This window comes from Bidens hawaiensis, unplaced genomic scaffold (assembly GCF_021521415.1).
Source record: "Bidens hawaiensis isolate Kalapana, Puna unplaced genomic scaffold, B.hawaiensis_p1.1 tig00009451_1, whole genome shotgun sequence".
Taxonomy (NCBI): Eukaryota; Viridiplantae; Streptophyta; class Magnoliopsida; order Asterales; family Asteraceae; genus Bidens; species Bidens hawaiensis.
The window spans coordinates 843,690-867,769 of NW_027491702.1; the positions used below are offsets into that span (position 1 = coordinate 843,690).

The 24,080-nt window shown below is 37.0% G+C and overlaps 2 protein-coding genes and 2 pseudogenes across 3 annotated transcripts; 2 read left to right on the forward strand and 2 right to left on the reverse strand.

Annotated features, from left to right (window-relative positions):
* The first annotated feature begins 1,002 nt into the window (after positions 1-1,002).
* On the forward strand, positions 1,003-4,255 carry LOC143532550 (wee1-like protein kinase). The gene is made up of 10 exons (XM_077027576.1): positions 1,003-1,301; positions 2,039-2,099; positions 2,187-2,256; positions 2,407-2,625; positions 2,782-2,849; positions 2,935-3,044; positions 3,181-3,221; positions 3,311-3,459; positions 3,546-3,899; positions 4,007-4,255. Exons 1-10 carry the CDS (start codon positions 1,003-1,005, stop codon positions 4,103-4,105), a joined length of 1,470 nt encoding a protein of 489 aa, XP_076883691.1. The 3' UTR covers positions 4,106-4,255.
* Positions 4,256-5,168: 913 nt separating this feature from the next.
* On the forward strand, positions 5,169-15,788 carry LOC143532551 (cullin-1-like; annotated as a pseudogene). The gene is made up of 20 exons (XR_013135195.1): positions 5,169-5,308; positions 5,820-6,004; positions 6,092-6,191; positions 6,667-6,852; positions 6,941-6,988; positions 7,065-7,268; positions 8,066-8,143; positions 8,493-8,582; positions 9,082-9,162; positions 9,238-9,297; positions 13,194-13,223; positions 13,310-13,396; positions 13,476-13,625; positions 13,714-13,769; positions 13,857-13,977; positions 14,223-14,384; positions 14,459-14,602; positions 14,738-14,954; positions 15,043-15,210; positions 15,375-15,788. The product of XR_013135195.1 is annotated as a cullin-1-like (transcript).
* Positions 15,789-18,462: 2,674 nt separating this feature from the next.
* LOC143532542 (secreted RxLR effector protein 161 pseudogene) lies at positions 18,463-19,023 on the reverse strand (annotated as a pseudogene).
* Positions 19,024-21,123: 2,100 nt separating this feature from the next.
* On the reverse strand, positions 21,124-22,475 carry LOC143532543 (uncharacterized). The gene is made up of 2 exons (XM_077027570.1): positions 22,088-22,475; positions 21,124-21,650 (listed from the first exon to the last, which is right to left on the reverse strand). The coding sequence occupies exons 1-2, from the start codon at positions 22,473-22,475 to the stop codon at positions 21,124-21,126; spliced, it is 915 nt and encodes a 304-aa protein (XP_076883685.1).
* Positions 22,476-24,080: the final 1,605 nt, after the last annotated feature.

The following is a 24,080-nucleotide window of genomic DNA, read 5'->3' on the forward strand; positions in this document are numbered from 1 at the left end:
TATTTTCCAACCCCGCCCTGTGACCGCCGTTACCTCAAGCGGAGTGGTAGTTCTTCTTTCGTCCAGCGAAGAATCATCACTCTGTGAAGAAGAAGTTATCGATTGGTGCTGCTAAACCTTCATCTTCGACTGTAGGTTTAACCCGTAAGCAAGATTCGAAGACCACCACCGACCCGACAACAGGTGAGGAAGGTGGTCCTCAATCCGTCGAGGGTGAACCTCAGGCTTTGGATGCGGGTACTTCTAAGGCCGCTGGCAAGCGGAAAGCCCAATATCTACAGTCATAGTCAGACTAGGTATGGGCTTATATTTTAACGATGATTTTATTATTTTAATTCATAGAATGATAGTCATAGTCATACTAGGTATGGGCTTTCAGCTAAACGGCCCAATATCATATGAGAATTTATAGCTTACACTAACATTAATCGGATCGAGCCGATCGGTTTAGTTTGGTTAATAACCAATATCAAACTTGGCTTTAAATTTACTTAAAAATACATGAATGAATGCTTAACTACATGAAATGAATGAATAACTATATGAAATTAAGATATTAGTATATAAAATGGAGATATAAATACATGAAAGTGATTGATAGTATTAAGAAAATAATACATATAATGCATTAATAGAGAAAGTAAGACTTGAAAATATGAAAAAATTCAAGAGTTTGATACGGTTCGGTTTGGTTTCGTCAGTTTTCGGATCGATTAATGATTATGTTATTGTTTAACCCATAGCTTACACAGCACACTAGCTAGCTGAGTGCAGGTTGGGCTCCACAATCCACAAAAGGTTGAAAGCAACTTGGGCAATAAAATAATAACAATTAAACGGACGGGTTCGATTGAATAAAAAGAAAACACATCGCACGATGACACGTGCCTCGAAAAAATATTTAACCCGCGCAGATTTTGAATCCATTTTCATTTCACCCCCAAAACCAAACGCAAAATATATATAATCGTGTTCCGGTGATTGATTAATTATTAATAATTGATGAAGAGCACAAGCACAGCCGTAAAGAGGAGAAGGAGTAACGGAAAGCAAGCAAACAACCTCATGAAAGGCTCACTCACAGGTCATCTCTCGGTCAAATTAGGTCAAATCACTTTCAAGCCTCAGGTCAACAACACTAATTCTTCGCGATTCCAGAGTCTGCTCGATGACGTCTCTCACGATGCCTTGGAATCGGCTCCGTCCTCGTTGTTTCCGTCGGCCACGGTGTTGGATTTTGACGCCACCGATGCTGCTAATGGAGATGACAAGGATTATATTCTCAGTCAGGATTTCTTCTGGTAATTATTATTTATTTTAACTTTTTAAGGTTTACTGTACACTTATTATCAATATTTGCTCTTACTGTTAACTCAGTTAGGAGTACTGCAAATATACTGTTACAAAATTGATTACTACTATATGCTGAACTACTAGGTTTGATGCATAATTAGTTTATAGGTTTTTCAATAGCTGAAGGACTACAAGTTATATGAACTGTGGCTTAATGTTATACTTGGATAGGTCTAGTTATGGATATTCGTTCTTATTGTCGAGTGACATAATTTATAAGTGACTTTTTTGTTTAACCATAATTTATGAGTGTATGCGTTATAAATGTTACAAAATTGACTACGTAAGTAGATTAAACTACCAGGTTTGATGCCATAGTTAGTTTGTCGCTAATTATGATAGCTGAAGGAGTACACATTATATCTGATGTAGCTTAATTTAGAGTTGGATAGGTCTAGTTATGGATAGATGTTCTTATTGTTAAGTGGCATAATCTATAGGTGAAGTTTTGTTTAAAATTATAGTGACTGTGCTATTTTTGTTACAAATATGACTACTTGTGATGGCATGGTTAGTTTATAGCTCTTTGCAATAGCTGAAGGAGTACAAATTATATCCGATGTAGCTTAAGTTTAGAGTTGGATAGTTCTAGTGACCTAACATTGGCATCTTTTTTTTATATTATTATTGGATAAATGTGTGGTTTATTGTGGAACTGAATATATTGATGGCTGTTTGGGTGCAGCACGCCAGACTACATTACTCCAGAAGTTCCACCTTTGCCTGTCACTACAGGGTTTAATAAGGTAATAATGGTAGATGTTACATACAAGCTATTTCCATTTGGAGTTTTTGGTTTTTGCAGTTGATACGATATTTGTTTATTTTAATAGCTGGAAGAGCTGCCATGTCCAAAATCACCAGAAAAGATGAAGTCTGTTAGAAGCAAAAGGCAAAGAGAAGGTTAGTTTGCTGGTTGATTTATTAACTCTTTTAAGTGGCTTTAGAATTCTCATATGCATTTGTTTAACGGTTTCAAGCAGCTCTAGAATTTTCATGTCTCTTAGTTTTGTTATGTTTGCAATTTAATGTGCTAACCATTTTTCATCGCAGCAACACTTATGGAATTGGGAGGTGGTATACCAGAAGAAGCTGAAACTGATAATGAACCAATAACTGAACCCAGCATAAACAAGCAGGGCTATGTTTCCCAATCTGCTGTGGCATTACGTTGTCGGGTAATGCCTCCACCTTGTATGAAGAACCCTTACATTAAGGATGATTCAGGAAATGATGTCGATCCATTTGGAGACCGCAGATCAAAGTGTGCAGGTAGATACATCTGAACTTGTTTGAAGTACCACAAAAGTTTTACAAAGTTTTATCAGAACTCAAACACTTGTGGATGATATGTATACTTTTACTGAACAAGTTAGGAGTTTGGAAGGCTGTTTTCTCTAACTGTTTAGTCTACTTTTGAATCAGCAGTTTTCTTTCCTGCTGCACTTGGTGGTGATGGTCTTTCTCGCTATCGAACAGATTTTCATGAAATAGAGGTAAAAAAAAGATGTTACCATTGCCTTACTATTTTTTTTAAAGTGTGCCACCTATAGTTTTCGAAACTGATTTTCTCTCTTACAGCAAATTGGCTCTGGAAACTTCAGTCGGGTATTTAAAGTTTTGAAGAGAATTGATGGTTGCATGTATGCTGTCAAATGCAGTACCAGAAAGTTATATCAGGAGACTGAAAGGTATTTCATTTGTCTTACTTTAGGACAATGTTGCTTCAATATGGATATATATATATATATATATATATCTCTATCTATACTGGTTTATGTATTCACATAGTTAATGTTTTTGTATTGATTTGGGGCAATTTTACAGGCAAAAGGCTTTGATGGAAGTTCAAGCTTTAGCTGCATTAGGTGAGTAATTTGGAAACATTTTATCTCAGTTGTCTATTTTTATTTAATTTATTCTATATTGAAAAAAAAAATTCTTAAATGAAATGCAGGGTATCATGAAAACATTGTTGGATATAATACTTCTTGGTTTGAAAATGAGCAATTATACATTCAAATGGAACTCTGTGATCACAATATATCTACCAACCATTCGTCTAAAATATGTTCAGAAGGTGAAGTGTTGGAAGTAATGCATCAGGTTAGTACGCTTTATACCACTCATGGTTAAGTTTTGTTACATAAAGTCTCTAAGGTCAGTTATAACAATTATGGTGTTGGTTACAGATAGCCAAGGCATTGCAATCTATACATGAAAAAGGGATAGTTCACTTAGATGTGAAACCTGAAAACATATATGTGAAGAATGGTGTTTACAAGCTTGGTGATTTTGGCTGTGCAAGTCTTCTTGATGGGAGTTTACCGATTGATGAAGGTGATGCAAGATACATGCCACAAGAAATCTTGAATGATAACTATGATCATCTAGACAAAGTTGATATATTCTCTCTTGGAGCTACTATTTATGAAATCATAAGGGGTTCAACATTGCCAGATTCTGGACCCTATTTTCAAAATCTCAGGGAAGGAAAACTTCCTCTTCTTCCTGGTCATTCGGTACAGTTTCAGAATATACTTAAGGTACTACTAATTTCTCGATTTACATGTTAAAGTGGCTATTTTTTGTATGCTTTATTCTTGATGGTGTGTTTTTATTGAACCATGTATTCATCAATCTGTTGTTGCAGGCAATGTTGGACCCTGATCCTGTTCGGCGTCCGTCTGCTAAAGAATTAGTAGGCAACCCAATTTTTAACAGGCCTCACAGACCCTTTAAAACCAAATAAACTTAATTCTGCATCGGAGAACACGAAGTACAAAAGCCGTATGCACCAAATTTTGTATTCTAATGGTGCTTCTACATCCCCTTTTTTGTAAAAAGAAACCTTGTGCTGTGATTGTTGCAATATCAACATTGTTACCTTCTTTGTAACTTTGTTTAATCTTATGGGGGTTATTTTTGTTTGATGAGTTTTAGAATGAGGTTGAAAATGATTTAGTTGTTTGGTTAGGATTTAAGTTCCGAGTATAAAATTCATGTTTAAAGCTAAATAAAAACTGAAGGTAACAATGGTAAATAACCAAACCAAAAATAAAGTTTAATTATTAAACTCAATCAATTTATTAATTTTTTTAATAGTCATTTAAAGCTATTTCAATTTGAACTTAAAAACATGACTATCACTAGTTTAAATTTCTCAACACGTATTTAGCTCAATGATAATTCAATTGTGGTATTTAAGTGGACTTTTACTATAAAATCTATAAAAATGATGAAGTCATAGGCAAATTTTTTTTATTGACAGTGTTTTAAGTATTTGAAAAGAATTTAATTGCGTTTAGTTCACTTTATACGTTTGATAGTTGTTTTCTAATTAATCAAAATGTTGAAATTTTGCTAATGGTCTACTACCTTCAAACGTATTGTTTTCATTTGTTTCTATTTTGCTCCCAAAACTCTCACAAATTATCGATCACTGAAAGACCCATCTTTGACCATCGAATCACAATTCTCACGTCACCTTCACCTATCCCGCCACCACAAACCATTCACGTTCCTGATACTGAGTAAGCTCGTTTTGCATTCTAGCCATCTCTGACCTATAATTATAGCCACGGTCATCAGGGGCCAAACAGTCCCACCCGCCAACATATCCATAAATCTTAACCAGATTGTTGTTCGGGCTTCAAGATTCAAACCCGACCCATCTTGATATCTATTGTTTCTCACCCACGGCAATAGTAGCTCCAAGAGAGAATATATCAAAACCGTTACCATGTGGAAAATATAATTTTAGATAAACCATGTATACCAAAACTATAATTTAGTCTAATATATATAAAAAAGGATAAGTTTTGTAAAAAATAAAACAAAGGTGGAGTCCGGCTTGGCAGTTTGATTATTTGCTTCTTCCACCACAAACACAAACACAAACACAAACCCTAATCCTCCTAATCTAATCGCTGATTTTGATTGATTGTTACAGCAGGTTCTTATGATTACTCTTTTCACTTGCTTTATTTACGATTCCACGCTATTATTATTATTCGATTTCACACTTCTGATTGATCGTAAAACGTCTTTCGATTTCATTTTTGGGGATTTTTGTTGTCTGATTGTAATTGCTAGGCTTAATTGATGTACTTGCCTCTCATACATACATATTGTTTAAGAAAATACATGTCAGGTAGTAAACTAGGGTTTGACTTTGATAATTGTATTGATTTGTTTTGCTCATAATTGTTTAGGAAATTATTAATTTTCACATCAATTGAGACTTTAATAATTTGTTTAAGAGTATGCTCACTTATGGTGCTGATGATGTGCTAACTACATGTTGTGTGCATTGACCAGTGAAATATGTATGTATTCATTTATGAAAATTATTAATGTTTATTGAGATGTCTTCCTTCATCTGCAAGTAAATGCCGGCAGATTGTACATACGAATTTTCTATACTCGTATTCTAGTCTGACCTTGAGTTTTTTTTGATGAATCAGTTTTTCTCGTTCGGCTTCTACTTTGCTGAAGGAAGGTTTACCGTCACAATGACGATGTCTAATATCAAGACAGTGGAATTGGACGACGGTTGGAATTTTATGCAGACTGGGATACAGAAGTTCAAGAAAATCTTGGAAGGACAACCGGAACAATTTACTTCTGAAGAATACATGATGCTATACACGTATCTTTATTTACCCTCATATTTGTTTTATTTTTTTAATTTTTATTAGTTGAAAAAGATTCTGACTTGCTCTATTTTCTCTTGCAGCACTATCTATAACATGTGCACTCAAAAGCCTCCTCATGACTATTCTCAACAGCTGTATGAAAAATACAGGGAAGCCTTTGAAGAGTATATTAGATCAACGGTAAACCCTTTATTCATGTTGTTTTGAGTTCAGTATAAGTGGCTATTTATTTGTAAATCAGAGCATGTGAATTGTGATGTAAATATGAAAATAATACATCAGTAAAAATCATGCATACCATACAGTGAGTGGTAGTTAATAGACAGCTATGTGTAGTCTCTACTTCATTAGCTCAAACTACTGTGCACGTCATGTTTCTTTTACTACTGAAAATGACAAGGTGATTATCATAGATGTTAAATTTAAAAGATTCACGGTTCAGGTTGTACTTTGGCAAATCTGGATTTTGTCTCTTTTGCCATCTAATTGATAAACTGCCATATAAATCAGTTAATCATATCATATTACAGTATTATATAAATATTTCCCCAAGTCTTTTAAGGATTTTTGGGTAAAGCGTATGTACCCACATGTAAACATAGCTTACATATTTTTGCTATCTTTTCTCATGGCTGCTTTTGACTTCGTTTTTAAGGTGCTGCCGTCGTTAAGAGAGAAGCATGACGAATTCATGTTACGGGAGCTTGTGAAACGATGGTCAAATCATAAAATAATGGTCAGGTGGCTTTCACGCTTTTTCCACTATCTTGATCGGTATTTTATTACTCGGAGGTCCCTACCTGCCCTACATGAAGTTGGTCTAACTTGTTTTCGTGATTCGGTTAGTATTTAATTTAGTTACTTGAGCATATTTCCTTACAGGTTCTGGTGTTTTGTTCTTTTTTTTTGGCTAATGATGTTTCATACAGGTTTATGAGGAGACTAAGGGTAAAGCTAGAGATGCTGTTATTGCCCTTGTAAGTTATATGTTATTCAGGCAGCAATTTCTTTGTCTGTCATGTGAAATTGATATTAATAATTGTTGTGATCCAGATTGATAAAGAACGAGAAGGAGAGCAGATTGATAGGGCATTATTAAAAAATGTTCTTGGTATATATGTTGAGATCGGGATGGGACAAATGGATTGCTATATTAATGATTTTGAAAATCATATGCTTGCTGATTCTGCTGCTTATTATTCTCGAAAAGCTTCTAACTGGATTGTGGAAGATTCTTGTCCCGATTACATGTTGAAGGTACAATTCTTTTAAAGCTTTTGTTGTCGTCTTTGCTATTATCATTGTCGATTAGAGGTAGGGGATTTTGACCCGTTTACTTTAATTGGGTCTGTCTTGGCTATGTTTTCATAACTAATGGATTAATCATAAGCATTTAACTAAGAAGGTGACGGGTTAAATGGGTCAGATTGGTGAAATGGATTGAAAGTCATTTGGAGTATATTCAAATTTGTAAAAGTTGGTAATTCACTGAATCACTTTAATAAAAGACTAAATTATCTTCTGTTTTTAGCATGCTTTTGCTATTTTCTCTTATGAAATAAAAAACTGTGGGTTAAATGGGTCAGATTGGTGAAACGGGTTGAAAGTCATTTGGAGTATATCAAGATTTGTAAAAGTTGGTAATTTACTGAATCACTTTCATAAAGACTAAATAATCTTTTGTTATTTAGCATGCTATTGCTATTTTTTTATGAAAAAAATTGTATGAAACGGCTTTAGAGGGTGGCTTAACACTGAAATTGACTCTTTTTTGACTTGCCCTTTTCACCATATTTACTGATAATAGTTACTGCTGACTACCTTGTCAGTGTTAGTATGTTTATCATATTATGTATTAGTTTATCTTATTTGTTGGACCAAGGTTAGCTTAACACTTAAATTGACTCTTTTTGACTATTATCTGTCTCGCCTCTTTGTCTTTATACCATATCTATTAATGATAATTACTGCTGGCTACCTTGTCACTGTTATTATGTTTACCATGTTATGTATTAGTTTCTTATTATTTGTTGGACTTCTATTGTGGAACACAGGCTGAGGATTGTTTGAAGAAGGAGAAAGATAGAGTCTCAAACTATTTGCATACAAGCAGCGAACCAAAGCTCTTAGAGGTTAGTTTTTTTGATGAATGTTGAAGTTTAAAAAATTTGGAGCGTATATATTGCAGGGTTATATCCACCAGAATAATGACAAGAATACAGTGATTGGTCTTACATGTTAATTTTCTATCCCAGTTGTAGTTTTCATGATATCTTTACATTTAATCGACTAGTTGTAGGAGATCATATTATATATGTTCTTTAGCACACAGAATTTCTAGAAACATTTTGGTTTCTTAAATTAATAAGAGAAATTATGTATTTCATTTATAATCACATGTTATTACTTCAGTTATGACTTATGACATTGCTGTTTCATACTTAAATCTTATCTATACTTTGCTTTTTTTTTCTTTCATAGAATGTGCAAAATGAGTTGCTGGTCGTATATAGTAGTCAATTGCTAGAAAAAGAGCATTCTGGATGCCGTACCTTGCTTCGAGACGATAAGGTATAGTGATTTTCACGTTAAGGGTTTGCCTTTGCCATCGAGCATCATATCAGTTTATTTATATCATCATCATCATCATCATCATCGTACTCAGTATATCCCACCAATAGCAAAGCTATGGTAGGGTCTGAGGAGGGTAAGATGTAGGCAGCCTTACCTCTACCCCATAGGGATAGAGAGGCTGCTTCCGGTGAGACCCCCGGCTCGATAGTAGTTTTGCATCAAGCCTTGGACATAAGGCACATAGCACTCAATCATCGGGACACCGGCTGATCGGTGCATGTACCCTTATCTTTCAGCTATCAACGCCACTACATGATGCCTGATTAACCGTCCGTCACTTTTAACGTTATTTTCACGAGATTAGTAAAATAACGTCAAAATTAGTGCAATTTCACTTTTGCCCACCCGAGGGTTCACACATATATACATCATATGTGCGCACCGCAAGCAGGGCTAATATCAGTTTATTTATCAAATTCATAATTTTTTTAAACAGGTGGATGATCTCTCAAGGATGTATAGGCTTTTCTCTAAAATTCCCAAAGGGCTGGATCCCGTTGCTAATATGTTCAAGCAGGTATTATTTCGCTCATAAGTAGTCTGCATACTTTTGATTATAGTGCTGACACTTTGTTATTTTTTGGGGTGCCAGCATGTTACCGCTGAAGGAATGGCCTTAGTTCAACAGGCTGAAGATGCTGCAAATAACAAGGTAGGCAGTAATCACGGTTTAATTGAGCTTGAATTACATAACAACTGCTAGGGTTGACTGATTGGGTATTGTTGGGTTCGTAGGCCTTGTTGGCCCGGTTTATTATATGAAGTCAAAAGAGGAGACGGGTGTGGGCGGTCGGGCCCGGCCCGGTTTAGATTTCTTGCATAATAATTTACTAACCCTAGTTCAGTCTCTATATAAACAACATTATGTACTTGTAATATTAGGTCACTCAATAAAGATATACCTAGTTGCCACCCGTGGACGTAGGTCAGTTTAGACCGAACCACGTTAAATCCTCGTGTTCGTTTATTGCTTTCGTGTGTGTGTTCGGTTTCGTGTGTGAGTTTAATCCTAACAAGTGGTATCTAGAGCTTAGGTTCAGATCACGCGAAGAACACGTTGAACCAGCCGAGTCGCCGCCAAACCATCCAGCCGCCGCCACCCTACTGCGCTAGGGTTCCGCCGCCGCCTACGGTTTTCCGATCGCCGTTAGGGTTTCCGTCGTCGATTGAAGGTTTTGTTACTGTTCGAAAGCAGGTCCACCGCATCACCAACGTGTACCGCCGCTACCAACCGCCGATCGGAGTAAAAAGAAAGAAAAATAAATAAATCGGCAGTTCCGTCGATATTTTTTCTTTACTGTTTCTAGACTTGTTCGTCGTTGTAGTCGACGGGTTACTGAAGAAGAATAAACAATTGAGTTTGGTGAAATACCATAGTGTCCACAGCCGCCATCAAGATAAGGGTTGACCTAGTTTTTTGTTTGAACCACATATTTATTTTCATTTAGCCACGTTCAATTGAAGTTGTGTTTGGGCTTAGGAGTTAGACCAGATCAGTTTTTTTGGGCTTTTAAATTATAAGGGCAGCAGGCCCTAATTTGATTAATTGTGTGGACCAAAGTTTGGGTAGTTTAGCCCATAAATAATATTGGGTCAAGATCATAGTTGCAAAATACGAGCCAAGAATAGTTGAATCAAGATCCTATTTTTATTGAAGAACCGTTGTCAATCAGAAGAAGTCGTTTAAAGAAACGGAGAACCAGTGCCAACCGCGTTTGTCAGGTTTTATCGTTTCGGTTAAAGTTTCTGTTTTCTGATTTACAGTTCGTATTTCCGCTGCGGTTTAAATAGGTTGATTTTTAACAGAGTTCAGTAGAACAGTTGTTAAGTTCAGGCTTGTGTTGCTGTGTCTGTCTCTGTTTTTTATCCAGTTTTTCGTTTTTTAGTCATTGTTATGGCAGAAGACGGAAAGGTTTCGATACAGAAGTTTGACGGACAGAAGTTCGGTTGGTGGAAGATGCAGATTGAGGCACTACTTTGTCAGAAAGACTTGGATGTAGTGTTTGAGGATGAAAAACCAGAAAAGTTGTCAGAAGCAGATTGGAAGAAGTTAGACAAGAAAGCTAGGGCTTGTATTACATTGTCGTTGTCGGAAGATGTGGCGTTTAACGTCATGAAAGAAACCACAGCCCGTGGTATGATGGACGCACTATCCAACATGTATGAGAAGCCTTCGGCAGCGAATAAAGTCTATCTTATCCGAGAGCTAGTGACAACAAGAATGAAAGAGGGTGGGTCAGTTACAACTCATATCAATAATCTTAATTCGATCTTGTCCTGCTTAGTGTCAGTTGACATTAAGTTTGATGATGAAGTTCAAGGCCTCTTGTTATTATCCTCTTTGCCCGACAGTTGGTCGCAAACAGTGACTGCAGTTTGTAGTTCGTCTACAAATATTACTTTCGATGGGATTTGAGATCTGATTCTGGGAGAAGATTCAAGACGCAGAAGTTCAGGTGAATCATCAGGCAATATGCTAGTCACAGAAGGTAGAGGTAGGGGAAAACAGCGAGGCAGTGGGAGCAGGAAGAGGAGTCAGTCTAAGACTCGTAAGGATATTGAATGTTGGGGTTGTAAAGAGAAAGGACACTTCAGGAATCAGTGTCCGAATGGTAAGAAAGAGGTGAACGTTACAGAAGACGACACAGATGACGGGGTCAGTAGTGATGAGGCTTTGGTTTGTAGTGTTGAGAGTAGCGTTGATGCTTGGGTGATGGATTCTGGTGCATCGTTTCATGCCACTCACTGTAGTGAAACGATGAAGAATCTTAAATTTGGGGATTTTGGAAAGGTTCGACTAGCGAATGATGATATTTTAGAGGTTACGGGTATGGGAGACGTTGATTTGATAACTTCAGCCGGTACTTCTTGGACTTTGAAAGACGTGAGGGTTATTCCAAGTTTGAAGAAACGTTTGATTTCAGTTGGGCAGTTGGATGACCAGGGGCACGATGTTAAGTTCGGGAATGGGCAGTGGAAAGTAGTCAAAGGGAATCTCGTTGTTGCTCGTGGCAAGAAAATGGGTTCATTGTATATGGTCGGCATGTCATCGAAAGGAGTGGATCCAGTTTTGGTGAAAGACAAAATCCGGTTCACAGAATCTCGTGGGCAGAAGAAGGTTCGTTTTGCAAGTAACAAACCCAGAGCCAAAGTGAAGATTCAGGATGAACGAGCTAGGAAGGTTAAATCAGTTGGGGGACATCGTGACAGTGGGAGCACAGGTCGTGTTTCAGTTACAGTTCCAGGTCGACAGTGGATTAAGAAAACCAGTATTCCAGCTGTAAAAGTCTCTCCAATGAATTACTTGCTGAATATGGAGAGTGTTTGTTCTCAGGTTATCTCAGGATCCGGTAGTTCGTTACAGTGGGAGCCGGTAGGGACAGAGAACGGGTCAGGGGCAGTTTCAGCCATGACTGACGTGTTGGAGCTCTGGGGAGCTTCAACGGGCATTCAGGTTAATTGATGAGAAGGCGGTGGCAACTAGAAGAAGTTTAATGTTCAGATTACAGAAGTACAATCAGGAGTGCAGACGAGAGTACTCAAGGCCTCCGAGTGGGAGATTGTTGGGTTCGCAGGCCTTGTTGGCCCGGTTTATTATATGAAGTCAAAAGAGGAGACGGGTGTGGGCGGTCGGGCCCGGCCCGGTTTAGATTTCTTGCATAATAATTTACTAACCCTAGTTCAGTCTCTATATAAACAACATTATGTACTTGTAATATTAGGTCACTCAATAAAGATATACCTAGTCGCCACCCGTGGACGTAGGTCAGTTTAGACCGAACCACGTTAAATCCTCGTGTTCGTTTATTGCTTTCGTGTGTGTGTTCGGTTTCGTGTGTGAGTTTAATCCTAACAGGTATCAAGTCAAAATGGGTTTAGGTTAAAATGAGCATTTTTTTTAGTTCAGGTCGGGTTGAGCCAAACCACACAGCTTCTGTTATTTTTTTAATTCTTTTGTTGTAAATAATTAATGTGTTAGGTATGATTACAAAACCATTTGACCTGCTCAACCCTTTCAATCTTATTGAGATAAAATCCGACTAAATGACACATTTGTATATGATTGGGTGATTGGGTCAAAATAGTCACCTTTAGTATCTGCCAGCCTGTTTTCTCATATTAGTTTGGCTCTCTTCATATTCTTGGTGGTACTGTAATCAGTTCTAGATTTTTCATGACACTAACAGCTAATTCAGTTTATTTACCAGCATAATTTGTGATATTTAACATGCTACTTTGTAGTTGTTCATTTTAAGGTTTACCATTATAAGAATTTTTTAAGTAAAAAGAAAATGAGATTTTCAAAGCATAGGTGAACTGTGAGCACATTGATGTTTAGAAAGACAATTTAAAGTGGTACATGTCATAGTGGTCACGATTGTGAGTACTTTTTAATGGGTTAAGTCATAAAAAAATCAGCTAAAAGAGAAGCAGTCAGAACTAATTTTAAACCCTGAACCAGCCCATCTTGCCACAACATTCTTGTAAATTTTTGAATACTCCTTTATGGTAATTGTTAAATTTCTGTTTGTGTTTGCTTTACCATAGGCGGATAATGCTGGTGGTCCACAGGAGCAGGTAATATTCTCAATTTATAATTCAGTAGAAAAAAATACATATGGCTTTAGGTGATTACTTACGAACTAAAGTGGTCGACTTTTCAGGCGTTTGTCAGGAAAGTAATTGAGTTGCATGACAATTTTTTGGCATATGTTACTGATTGTTTCTCGAATCACACGCTATTTCACAAGGCCAGTCTCGTATTTCGCTGCCTAGCTTATACGTGTTTTCTGTTAGCAAAGTTTTACCCTGTTTTTAATTGTTCTTTAGGCTCTGAAAGAGGCTTTTGAGGTTTTTTGCAATAAAGTTGTGGCTGGTTCTTCTAGTGCTGAGCTGCTGGCTTCATATTGCGACAATATCCTTAAAAAGGGAGGTAGTGAGAAATTAAGTGATGAAGCTATTGAGGAAACCTTGGATAAGGCATACCCTTTAATCCTTCTTTTAGTTTTGTTTTGCTGTCATATCATTCTTACATTTCGTTGTGTTGACATGCCTTTTCTTTTTCCAGGTGGTTAAGCTCCTCGCTTACATTAGTGATAAAGACCTTTTTGCAGAATTTTTCAGGTCATCATCGTTTTTTAATAATCTTCAGAATTGGTGTAACATTGAAATTTAAGATAAATTAAATTCATTTTTTCAATGTGTTTGCAGAAAAAAACTTTCCCGGCGTTTACTTTTTGATAAGAGTGCTAATGATGATCATGAAAGGCTAATCCTTTCAAAGCTAAAGCAACAATGTGGTGGGCAGTTCACTTCAAAAATGGAGGGCATGGTAATTAATTGACTGACTTTGTGTCATCTAGTGGTTGCAACTTTTGACCTATTTACCTATAGATGGGTCGATTTGAGTTATGTTTTGTTTGAACGGGTAGTCTAGTTTACCAGACAGAAACATGCTGAACTTGGCCTCGTTTTAACCCAAATCTATACTTGTTTCCCAACATGACTATTTTGCCACCTTTGGTCATGTGGATGATGTTTTTGTTTGTCTTGACAAACTTTGGTCATTGCTCACAGGTAACAGATTTGGCATTGGCAAAGGAGAATCACAGCCAGTTTAATGAGCACCTTTCCAATAATCCTTTAGTCAATCCTGGTATTGACTTGACTGTCACGGTTTTGACTATGGGTTTCTGGCCGAGTTATAAATCTTCTGATCTTAGCTTACCTATATAGATGGTAATCTGCTTCTGAAATATTGATTGATGCACAGTTGGATATTTAAAAGGTACTTAATGTTCATTTGGGTTTAGGTGAAATGTGTTGAAGTATTTAAGGAGTTCTATCAGACTAAAACCAAGCACAGAAAGCGCACATGGATCTATTCTTTGGGGACATGCAATGTGAACGGTAAATTTGATCAGAAAACCATAGAGCTGATTTTGGGAACCTACCAGGTAAAACTTGAGTGTAAGGGTGTAATACTCATGTTCACAAATTAGACAAAAAAACAGTTGTAAATCCTTTTGTAGTTTTGTTTTTCATATTATACACTCCCAGCTATGCATTAGTTCTCTTGTTTTCGTTTTCAGGCAGCAGCTCTCCTACTGTTCAATGGTTCAGATAGACAGTTTTTCAGAAATAAAGACACAGTTAAATCTTGCTGATGAGGACGTGGTTAGGTTACTCCAGTCGCTATCTTGTGCTAAGTATAAAATTCTCACCAAGGAGCCAGCCTCAAGAACTGTTTCGGACACTGATTATTTTCAGTTTAATTCAAAGTTCACGGATAGGATGAGGAGGATCAGGGTGCGTGTCCCACTTAACAACTTGCCATATCTGTTTATTTTAATTTTTTTTCTTTTGTTTTTAATAATTGTGAGAGTTGATTTATCAGATTCCTTTGCCACCTGTGGATGAGAGGAAAAAGGTTGTGGAAGATGAAGACAAGGACCGGAGATATGCAATAGATGCTGCTATTGTGCGTATAATGAAGTCTAGAAAAACTCTTAATCACCAACAGCTAGTCTCCGAGTGCGTAGAGCAGCTAGGCCGCATGTTCAAGGTTTGCTATTTACTCATCTTAACAATTTTATGAGTTGTATTTTTTGTCTTGTTGTCTATTAAGCTTACCTTAAATGATCGTTGCCTTAATTTTGAGCTTTGTTTTTATTAATATAGAGTTTTTAAAGGTGGTGTTTTTATTAATATAGAGTTTTTAATGTGCAGCCTGATTTTAAAGCAATCAAGAAGAGGATTGAAGATCTGATCACAACTCACAAGAGAATACTTGGAAAGAGACAAGGAGAACCCTAATGTCTTCAGGTATTTGGCATGATCGGAAAGCCCAATTATCCATGTACTTGTATTGGCAAATTCATTTTCTTTGCAGAGGAGTATTTTATGGTAACCATCGAGACACTGCCACTTCCTACATCATTCGATCAACGACAAGGGTCGACCCATTATCTGTGGATATATTTGATTGGTTGGTTTTTGTGTATCAAGAACCTTTTTTAGATGCCACGAAGTTTATGCTATTTGATTAAACTGCTGTGTATTATACAAGGTATAAGTTTAACTAAGTGGGTGTTTAAGGTCTGGGATTGTGTTATTTGAAAATGCCATGATTACGTAGTTACGATCCTTTGATCAGCGAGTGTGCTTTGGTTCAATTGTTCAAATTGGAGATGGCCATATAAAATTAAGAATAAATTACGAACTATGTCCTCTATGTATTAGTCACTTTATGTATAGGTCGCTTTATGGCATCACAAGCGACACCCCCGTTGAGGCCTTTAACCAAAACAGTGAAATCGAGAGCGAAAAGTGTATTCAACAAAGTTGTAACCAAATTCATAAAGCAAAGATTTCCAAGTTGATGTCATTCTCTCATACATATAAAGTTCCAAGGTTACAAGGAACTAAAAATGCAATACAAGTATTTGTCAATGCTTATCATTTTATTTTATGGTTAAAGTGAATCTTTTTTATGATCTTGTGGGTATGTGAAAGTAACCTATCGTGAATAGATACATGCAATTATCAGTAGAAGCCAAATGATTCAGTTGATCAGTTACAATTATAAGAGAAGTGATTGATATATAGTTTGATAATGCAAGTTTGTAGGTTGTGGTCATTGAACCAACACCTCATGAAACGTAGGGTCATAACTCTCACATGTCTTTTGTATCTTAATATACTTTTTTCAATGAAACTTCCAATCAACAAAAGATGTCGGCCCATACTTGTAGAAACATATATTATGCTATCACTGTCGGTTTATATACGCACGTTTTCAAATCTACGACTTGTGTTTCGATACGATGTTGCATTTACCATTCTGATATTCCAATTCTAGTTCCATTAATTTGTTGATGATGATTCAATTCAAATATTTAGCACATTATAATGTCTTGCACCACAATTGTGTAATGGATCAAAATCATTTTTATTTGACCCGTTTCATCCATTGATTATTATATAAGTATCATATATACTAAGTACTAACTAACAAAATCACATTTTATTAGCAATAAAAAGAGACATTCGTTGTACCACAAACTGAACTCTCCCACTTGTAGGATTCTGATTGAGATTTCTTAATAAAAAAATTAATTGTAACTGTAGAAAGCAGAAATAAATTAAAACAAACATCTCAGAAGACAAAACGTATTATTATTTAAAGTGGAAATGCTTGAAAGAATATTTTATTTATTTATTTATTAAATGATTATTGTTTCAAAAGATTTTGGTTGTTAAATGGTCATTTCTTCTCTCTCTTCTGTTATTAATCCCAAGTTAAATAATGAACCAAATCTTATTAATATAACATCACTTTTGTGAATAATGAGGGTCACGTGTCCATGCCCGTCCAAGATCCCATCACCAAATAATTTGTAATGGTTTGTTTGTATACTGATATTTCTTAAAAGAAAATTCCAATGTGTAAGACTCATTAGATTGTCATGGTCATAAATACTTTATTATTATTATTATTATTTGTTGTTGTAATTCAAGTTTATAACTATGCTTTAGAAATTTTGTTAAGACTGATTTATTTTTGGTAGTAAAGAATGTTTTTTTAAACACAGAAGAACTTCTAAAACTGATAAAGGGCTTATCGAACAAAACTATAACGATTAACAAATTTTACCCAAATCACGGAAAATGACATACACACGTAACACACTCATATTGCAGTTTGGTTTAATGGATTTTTTTTTATAAAAAACAGGCTACGTAACATTTAGTCATGGTTGCATTTTTTTAACGTTAATTACATCAAACGATATTTTTTATAAGTTCATATCAAATTTCATATTTAGATAAAGTGCACTTCATTGCATATATAAAAGATCTATATATACCTGCAAAAGGTGGTATCTTTTTCCATATGCATTACACTGATTCATCCAAAATTGCTTATATCATAAAAGGGTGTATATTGGGTTTTAAAATACTTTACATTGTAACACATATGAAAACTCATCAAGCAAAAGAAAGAATTTAACTTTGTCAAATTAATCAGTGTAAATTTGTAAGTTTAATTATTTTATGAAAAGACAAGACGATGAAATAAGCACATGTTGGAGATTAGATTAAAAATAATCTTATATTTAGATTCCCATGTCTCTTTGTTTGTGTTTCGAATATGGACAAATATTGAAAAGCTAAAAGGAAAGAGCAAACTCCAACCTGGGGAGGGGGGTAGGTAGCAATATATGTATCTATCTATTTAAGAATGATAAACGATAATTAACGCACAACTTATAAATAACCGATTTATATTATAATCAGAAAATATAACTCAAAAAACTGATTACAGTAACTTTTGTAGTGATGGTGGTGATTGTTGTGTTTGTTGTTGTTGTTGTGTTGTATCTAACACTAACTTTGTACATCTATTTATACTAGTAACCCAACTTGATCACCAAGCATAATATGTGATCACCACTCAACTTGGCCACCAAGGTGAACTTGGGCAACAAGGTCAACTTGGCCAACAAGATGAACTTGGCCACCAAGCATATGGAATGTTTCATAATACCCCTTAGACTTTAACCGACTTGTTAAAACCTCTTAGGCCCGGTTCGCCGACTTGTGACCCGGAATAGAAATTAATCCAACATTCACCCCCCTAATTTCTGATTCGGATTAGTAAGGTCTTCAACTCCAAGTAACTCGCGCATCTCCGTGAACTTGATTCTTGCGAGTGCTTTAGTGAGGATATCGGCTCGTTGCTCTTTCCCGCTAATGTGCTCAACATCGACTTCGCCGTTGTTGTAGCAATCTCGGATAAAATGAAAGCGAGACTTTATATGCTTTGTTCGGTTGTGAAAACCGGATTTTTCACAAGGGCTATTGCAGACGTGTTATCAACTTTCAACATAACTTTCTGTAATGCTTCTCCAGTCAACTCGCTCAACAACTCTCGGAGCCATACAGCTTGACATGCAGCTGCTGAAGCCGCCATGTTCTCGGCTTCACACGATGAGAGTGCAAATGTCGCTTGCTTTTGTGAGCACCATGTAATTGGAGATTGCCCGTAATAAAACACGTGCCCCGTGGTACTTCTACCATCATCCTCATCTATGTTGTGACTACTATCACTATACCCGACAAGTCGTTTGGACTCATTCTTCCCGTACTTGATCCCATAACTCGTCGTGTTCTTTAAGTATCTCAATAGGTGTCGTATTTCCATACCATGAGATTCTCGTGGGCTTTGCATATATCGACTAACAATACCCACAGAGTACGCCATATCCGGACGAGTGTGTAATAAATACCGTAAGCAACCCACTACCTTTCGATACTCGGTTGCATTGAGTTCGACTTCATTCTCGGCTTTTGAGTATTTCACACCATGATCCATCGGGACTTGAGACGGATTACAGTTTTGCATACCGGTCTTCTTTAGAATCCTTTTGGCGTATCCTTCTTGTGTAATTACTATCCCGTCCTCTTATTGGACTACTTCGATTCCGAGATAGTAGGTCAACTTCCCGAGATCCGACATCTCAAACTTGGTCGGCATACCCCTTTTGAAATCGGAAGTTATACTCGAGCTTGTACCTGTCACAAATAAATCATCCACATACACGGCTACGATCAAAAAATGTTTCCCATCCGTCTTTCGGTAAACTGATTGTTCCTTGGAACATTTTTGAAACTTCATGTCTCATAGGATGTTATCGAGCTTTGTGTTCCAAGCTCGGGGAGCTTGCCTTAACCCGTACAAGGCCTTTGACAACTTGTAAACTTTTGCCTCATCGCCTTTTTTCTCGTATCCTTCGGGTTGAGAAACGAACACAACTTCTTTCAATTCACCATGTAGAAATGTCGTCTTTACATCAAGATGGTGGATTTCCCACCCGTTAGATGAAGCCAACGCGATTAGTAGCCAAACGGTCTCGATTCGGGCTACCGGAGCGAAAACATCATCAAAGTCAATCCCGGGTTGTTGCACGTAACCCTTTGCAACCAACCGAGCTTTGTACTTGTTTATTGTTCCATCCGCATTTCGTTTGATTTTGAACACCCACTTCAACCCGATACATTTTGCACCATTTGGAAGTTCAACTAACCTCCATGTTTCATTCTTGTTTATCAAATTGATCTCGGTATTCATAGCTCAAACCCGTTCTTGGTTCGACTTAGCCTCAAAATAGCTACTCGGTTCACCACTTGCTGTGAGAAGCAATTTCTCATAGTCAGAGTCAATAATCTTCTTGTAATCTTCTTGGTAAAACCGAGACTCGGGTTGAACGTCTTAGACCCGTTTGGGCCTCATTATCACCCGAATGGACCTGTGACCCATTACTCGTCGACTGAACTTGAGAGCGGGTTGAGGAATTAGGCCCTATATGACTTGGTTCGGCTGAGTCGTTGGACTCGGGTTGAACCGATGATGTAGGTTCAGAGCTTGGGCTACCCGAGTTGCTTCTAGACGTTTCTTCAATAGTGGGTTCGATTTGACTAGATCCATTGTCAACCGCACCCCCCCAAACAATAGAAAACATACCCGGCTCATAGTCATTCTTCTCGACTTTCTTTACTCAGTTCCACCCTTTGTTTTCGTCAAACACAACGTCCCGACTAACAACAATTTTCCGGGTGTTCGGATTGAAGAGACGGTATGCTTTTGAACCCGTCTCTGACCCGAGATAAACGAGTTGTCTTTACCTATCATCAAGTTTCTTTAGATGTACACTATCAACTTTAGCATACGCATGCACCCAAATACTCGAACGTGTTCAATAATCGGTTTCTTTTTCTTGAACCGTTCATATGGAGTTTGATCAACCAAGGTCCGGGTTGGGACCCGATTGATTAAAAAGGTTGAATGTCGGACCGCTTCTCCCCACATATAATTTGGTACCTGCATTGCCTTTAGAATACTCCGCACCATCCCCATTAAAGTTCTGTTTCGCCTTTCTACCACGCCATTTTGTTGCGGCGTGTACGGGGCGGTTAAATGCCGAATAATTCCACTTTCATCATAGAACCGATTGAAATCACGTGAAGTGAATTCTCCTCCTCTATCGGTTCGGAGAGTTTTCATTGGTAAACCCGCCTCCGTCTCAATTAGGGCTTTAAACCTCTTAAAACTTTCAAACGCTTCACCTTTTTCTTTCAATAAAAATGTCCACATATATCGTGAGTAATCGTCTATAATAACAAACACATACCTATTACTCGAGATAGTGGATGGGGTTATTGGATCGCACAAGTCACCATGAAATAACTCCAAAGGTTGGGATGCTCTAAACGAGGATGTAGCCGGAAGTGAACGCCTCGTTTGTTTAGCCACCAAACACGATTCACACAACTGATTTTTGTGTTCAACATGTGGTAAACCTCGTACAAGATCCTTCTTAGCCATCGATTTCATTAACTCGAAATTGATGTGCCCAAGTCTTGCGTGCCAACGCCATGCATCATCTTCAATCTTTGATTGCAAACACACGGGAGCTCAAATTTTCATTCGTATTTTGTAGAGTCGATTTTTGGATCTCTTGACCTTCATGAGTAACCTCCCGTTCTCATCGTACATGGTCAGAAGATCGTGTTTCATCCGAATGTCACATCCGGATTCCGTTGCTTGACCGAGACTTATTATATTACTTTTTAACTCCGGAATGTAATAAATCTCGGTTAGCAAGTCTTGGTCACACGATTTTCCTTGGAAAAGAATTGAGCCTTTTCCCTTGATTTGAACAAATGACCCATCTCCGAACTTAACCCTCCCGGTTATGTTCTCGTTTAACTCTAAAAAATAAGACCGGTTTCCCGTCATATGATTACTTGCCCCATTATCCAAATACCATACATCATCTTCGACCCGCTCGGTCTCGTATTTCTTTGGTATTAGGTTTTGTTCATTTAAGAACATAACTTGATGCATATACGCTGCATCATCAAAATTTTCACGGGCTTCGTTTTGTTTGCTTCTTGACCCTTTTGAACTCGGTCCGGGCAACCGGATGCAAAGTGACCAAACTGGTCACATCGGTAACATAAAATCTTTGACCGATCTTTCTTCACCCTTGCTTTTCCCCGACTTGATGACCCTCGTTCGGTACTAGGGGTTCGGTATTGGCCATTGAAACGGCCTCGACCGCGACCTCGACCTCCTCGTCCTCGTCCCCCATTAGATTCAAAACTTCTATGACTTGATGAATCATATTTACCGAATAAAAGTTTACCTTGGTCACCCCCTTGAATTTCTTCTTCTCGGATTCGCTCCTCATAGGCTCGGAGTCGGCCTACAACATCTTCAAATCCCGTTTTATTGATATCCAACATTTGCTCAAGCGAAGCAACCATTTGAATATACTTCGATATTGGGAGACTTTTGAGAAACTTCTTTACCAACCTTGCTTCATCTATAACTTCGCCGAGAGCCGCTGATTTCGAGGCAATGCTCGATAACTTGCCCGCAAAGTTATCTATGGAATCTGACTCGTTCATCTTCATATTGTCAAATTCCATTGACAAGGTTTGGAGACGTGCTTCTCTAACCCGTTCGGCACCAAAGAGTCGGGTTTTAATCGAATCCCACATGGCTTTAGCAGTTTCTTGATCTCCAATTTGCATGATCACGGTTTCGGGTATGGATTGAAACAACAAGGCCATAGACATGTCATTTTTTTCTTCATCGGGGACACCCGAGTTAATGGTGTCCCAAACTTTGTGAACTCTTAGGACTACTTTCATCCTCATAGCCCACACGTTATAGTTCGTTGTAGTTAACATTGGACATTGAACGGAAGATGGCCCGTTCTCTTTCCCCTTTGGCGGCGGCGGTGGAGTCGTGTCACCCATGGCTACTCAAACCCAACTTGTTTGAATAAAGAAACAACTGAACGAACTATGCTATCGACAATGACAACAACTTCTTTGGGAGATCAAACCAACTTGTTCGATCAACCACGATAACAACTTCTTCAGGAAATCAAACCAACTTGTTCGATCGAGACACCTTCTTTGTTGGCCGTTAATTATCGCGTTCTTGAACCGAGATCTGATACCAATTCAAGAATGATAAACGATAATTAACGCACAACTTATAAATAACCGACTTATATTATAACCAGAAAATCTAACTCAAAAAACTGATTACAATAACTTTGGTAGTGATGGTGGTGATTATTGTGTTTGTTGTTGTTGTTGTGTTGTATCTAACACTAACTTTGTACATCTATTTATACTAGTAACCCAACTTGGTCGCCAAGCATAATATGTGGTCACCACTCAACTTGGCCACCAAGGTGAACTTGACTTGGGCAACAAGGTCAACTTGGCCAACAAGGTGAACTTGGCCACCAAGCATATGGAATATTTCATAACACCCCTTAGATTTTAACCGACTTGTTAAAACCTCTTAGGCCCGGTTCGCCGACTTGTGACCCGAAATATAAATTAATCCAACATCTATCACCTTTTATTTATATATTGTGGCCATATAATTATAATGCCACATATATATACATATTGTTATAACGTGTGGGTAAAACATCCATGTGAATGGATGGAAACATTTGCATGTGAAAGTCTTCAACTAACGTGTGGGTAAAACATCCATGTGAATGGATGGAAACATTTGCATGTGAAAGTCTTCAACTAACGTGTGGGTAAAAATGTGGATGGTGAAAGTCTTCAATCAAATTATTAGCTTATGTCCCCCAAATAGTGAATGTAAAGTGTGTGTATATATCTTATATTTGTAACAATAAGTGATACAGACAACCAAAAGGAGTTACGAAATATATATGTATATCTCTTATGTTCTTGTTTGTTTTGTCATCTTCAACTCTTCAAGTTTAAGGAATAATTGCTAATCTTGTAGTAATATTATAACACGTTATCAGCACGAGCCGCTTATATCCTAACCAAGAAAGGTAATAGACACAAAGGTATCTACATAAGCATCATAAACACTTCTTTAATTATGTACATTAGATATATATCTATGCATATACATATACTAACTAATATACTGAGTAATAGCAATAATGTGTATAAACATTGTTATTAAATTTTGATAACTATTCTAACTTTTATTTATATATACACACTAATATCTCATTTAGAAGTTAGATTTATTTACACTAACAATTCTATTCTTATTATCGTGCATACTAATTATATATATTTTATAAAATAAACTGTATTTAATATCTTATTTATTATCTTACCTTAAAATAATTAATATTATATATTATATATATACACACACACAAACGGTAATGTTACCGTTATAAACGGTAATATAACCGTTATAAATGGGTTATAAACTTCTACTATAAATAACCAATCATTAACCCCATTTCATTTACAACAAACATTCTTCTTATTAAATTTATCCAAGATAAAATTCTCAAAATGATTCACCCGGTTTTGATGTTGGTCACTATAATGCTTATACCA

Bases quoted from the DNA above. Each gene is read 5' to 3' on its own strand.
- LOC143532550 (XM_077027576.1), top strand. From the start codon at position 1,003: ATGAAGAGCACAAGCACAGCCGTAAAGAGGAGAAGGAGTAACGGAAAG. The intron at 2,100-2,186 runs GTAATAATGGTA...TTATTTTAATAG, and splicing joins TCACTACAGGGTTTAATAAG to CTGGAAGAGCTGCCATGTCC. The intron at 2,850-2,934 runs GTAAAAAAAAGA...TCTCTCTTACAG, and splicing joins CAGATTTTCATGAAATAGAG to CAAATTGGCTCTGGAAACTT.
- LOC143532543 (XM_077027570.1), bottom strand. From the start codon at position 22,475: ATGGGTGACACGACTCCACCGCCGCCGCCAAAGGGGAAAGAGAACGGG. The intron at 21,651-22,087 runs GCAAGTTATCGA...CGATGTGACCAG, and splicing joins TTCCATAGATAACTTTGCGG to TTTGGTCACTTTGCATCCGG.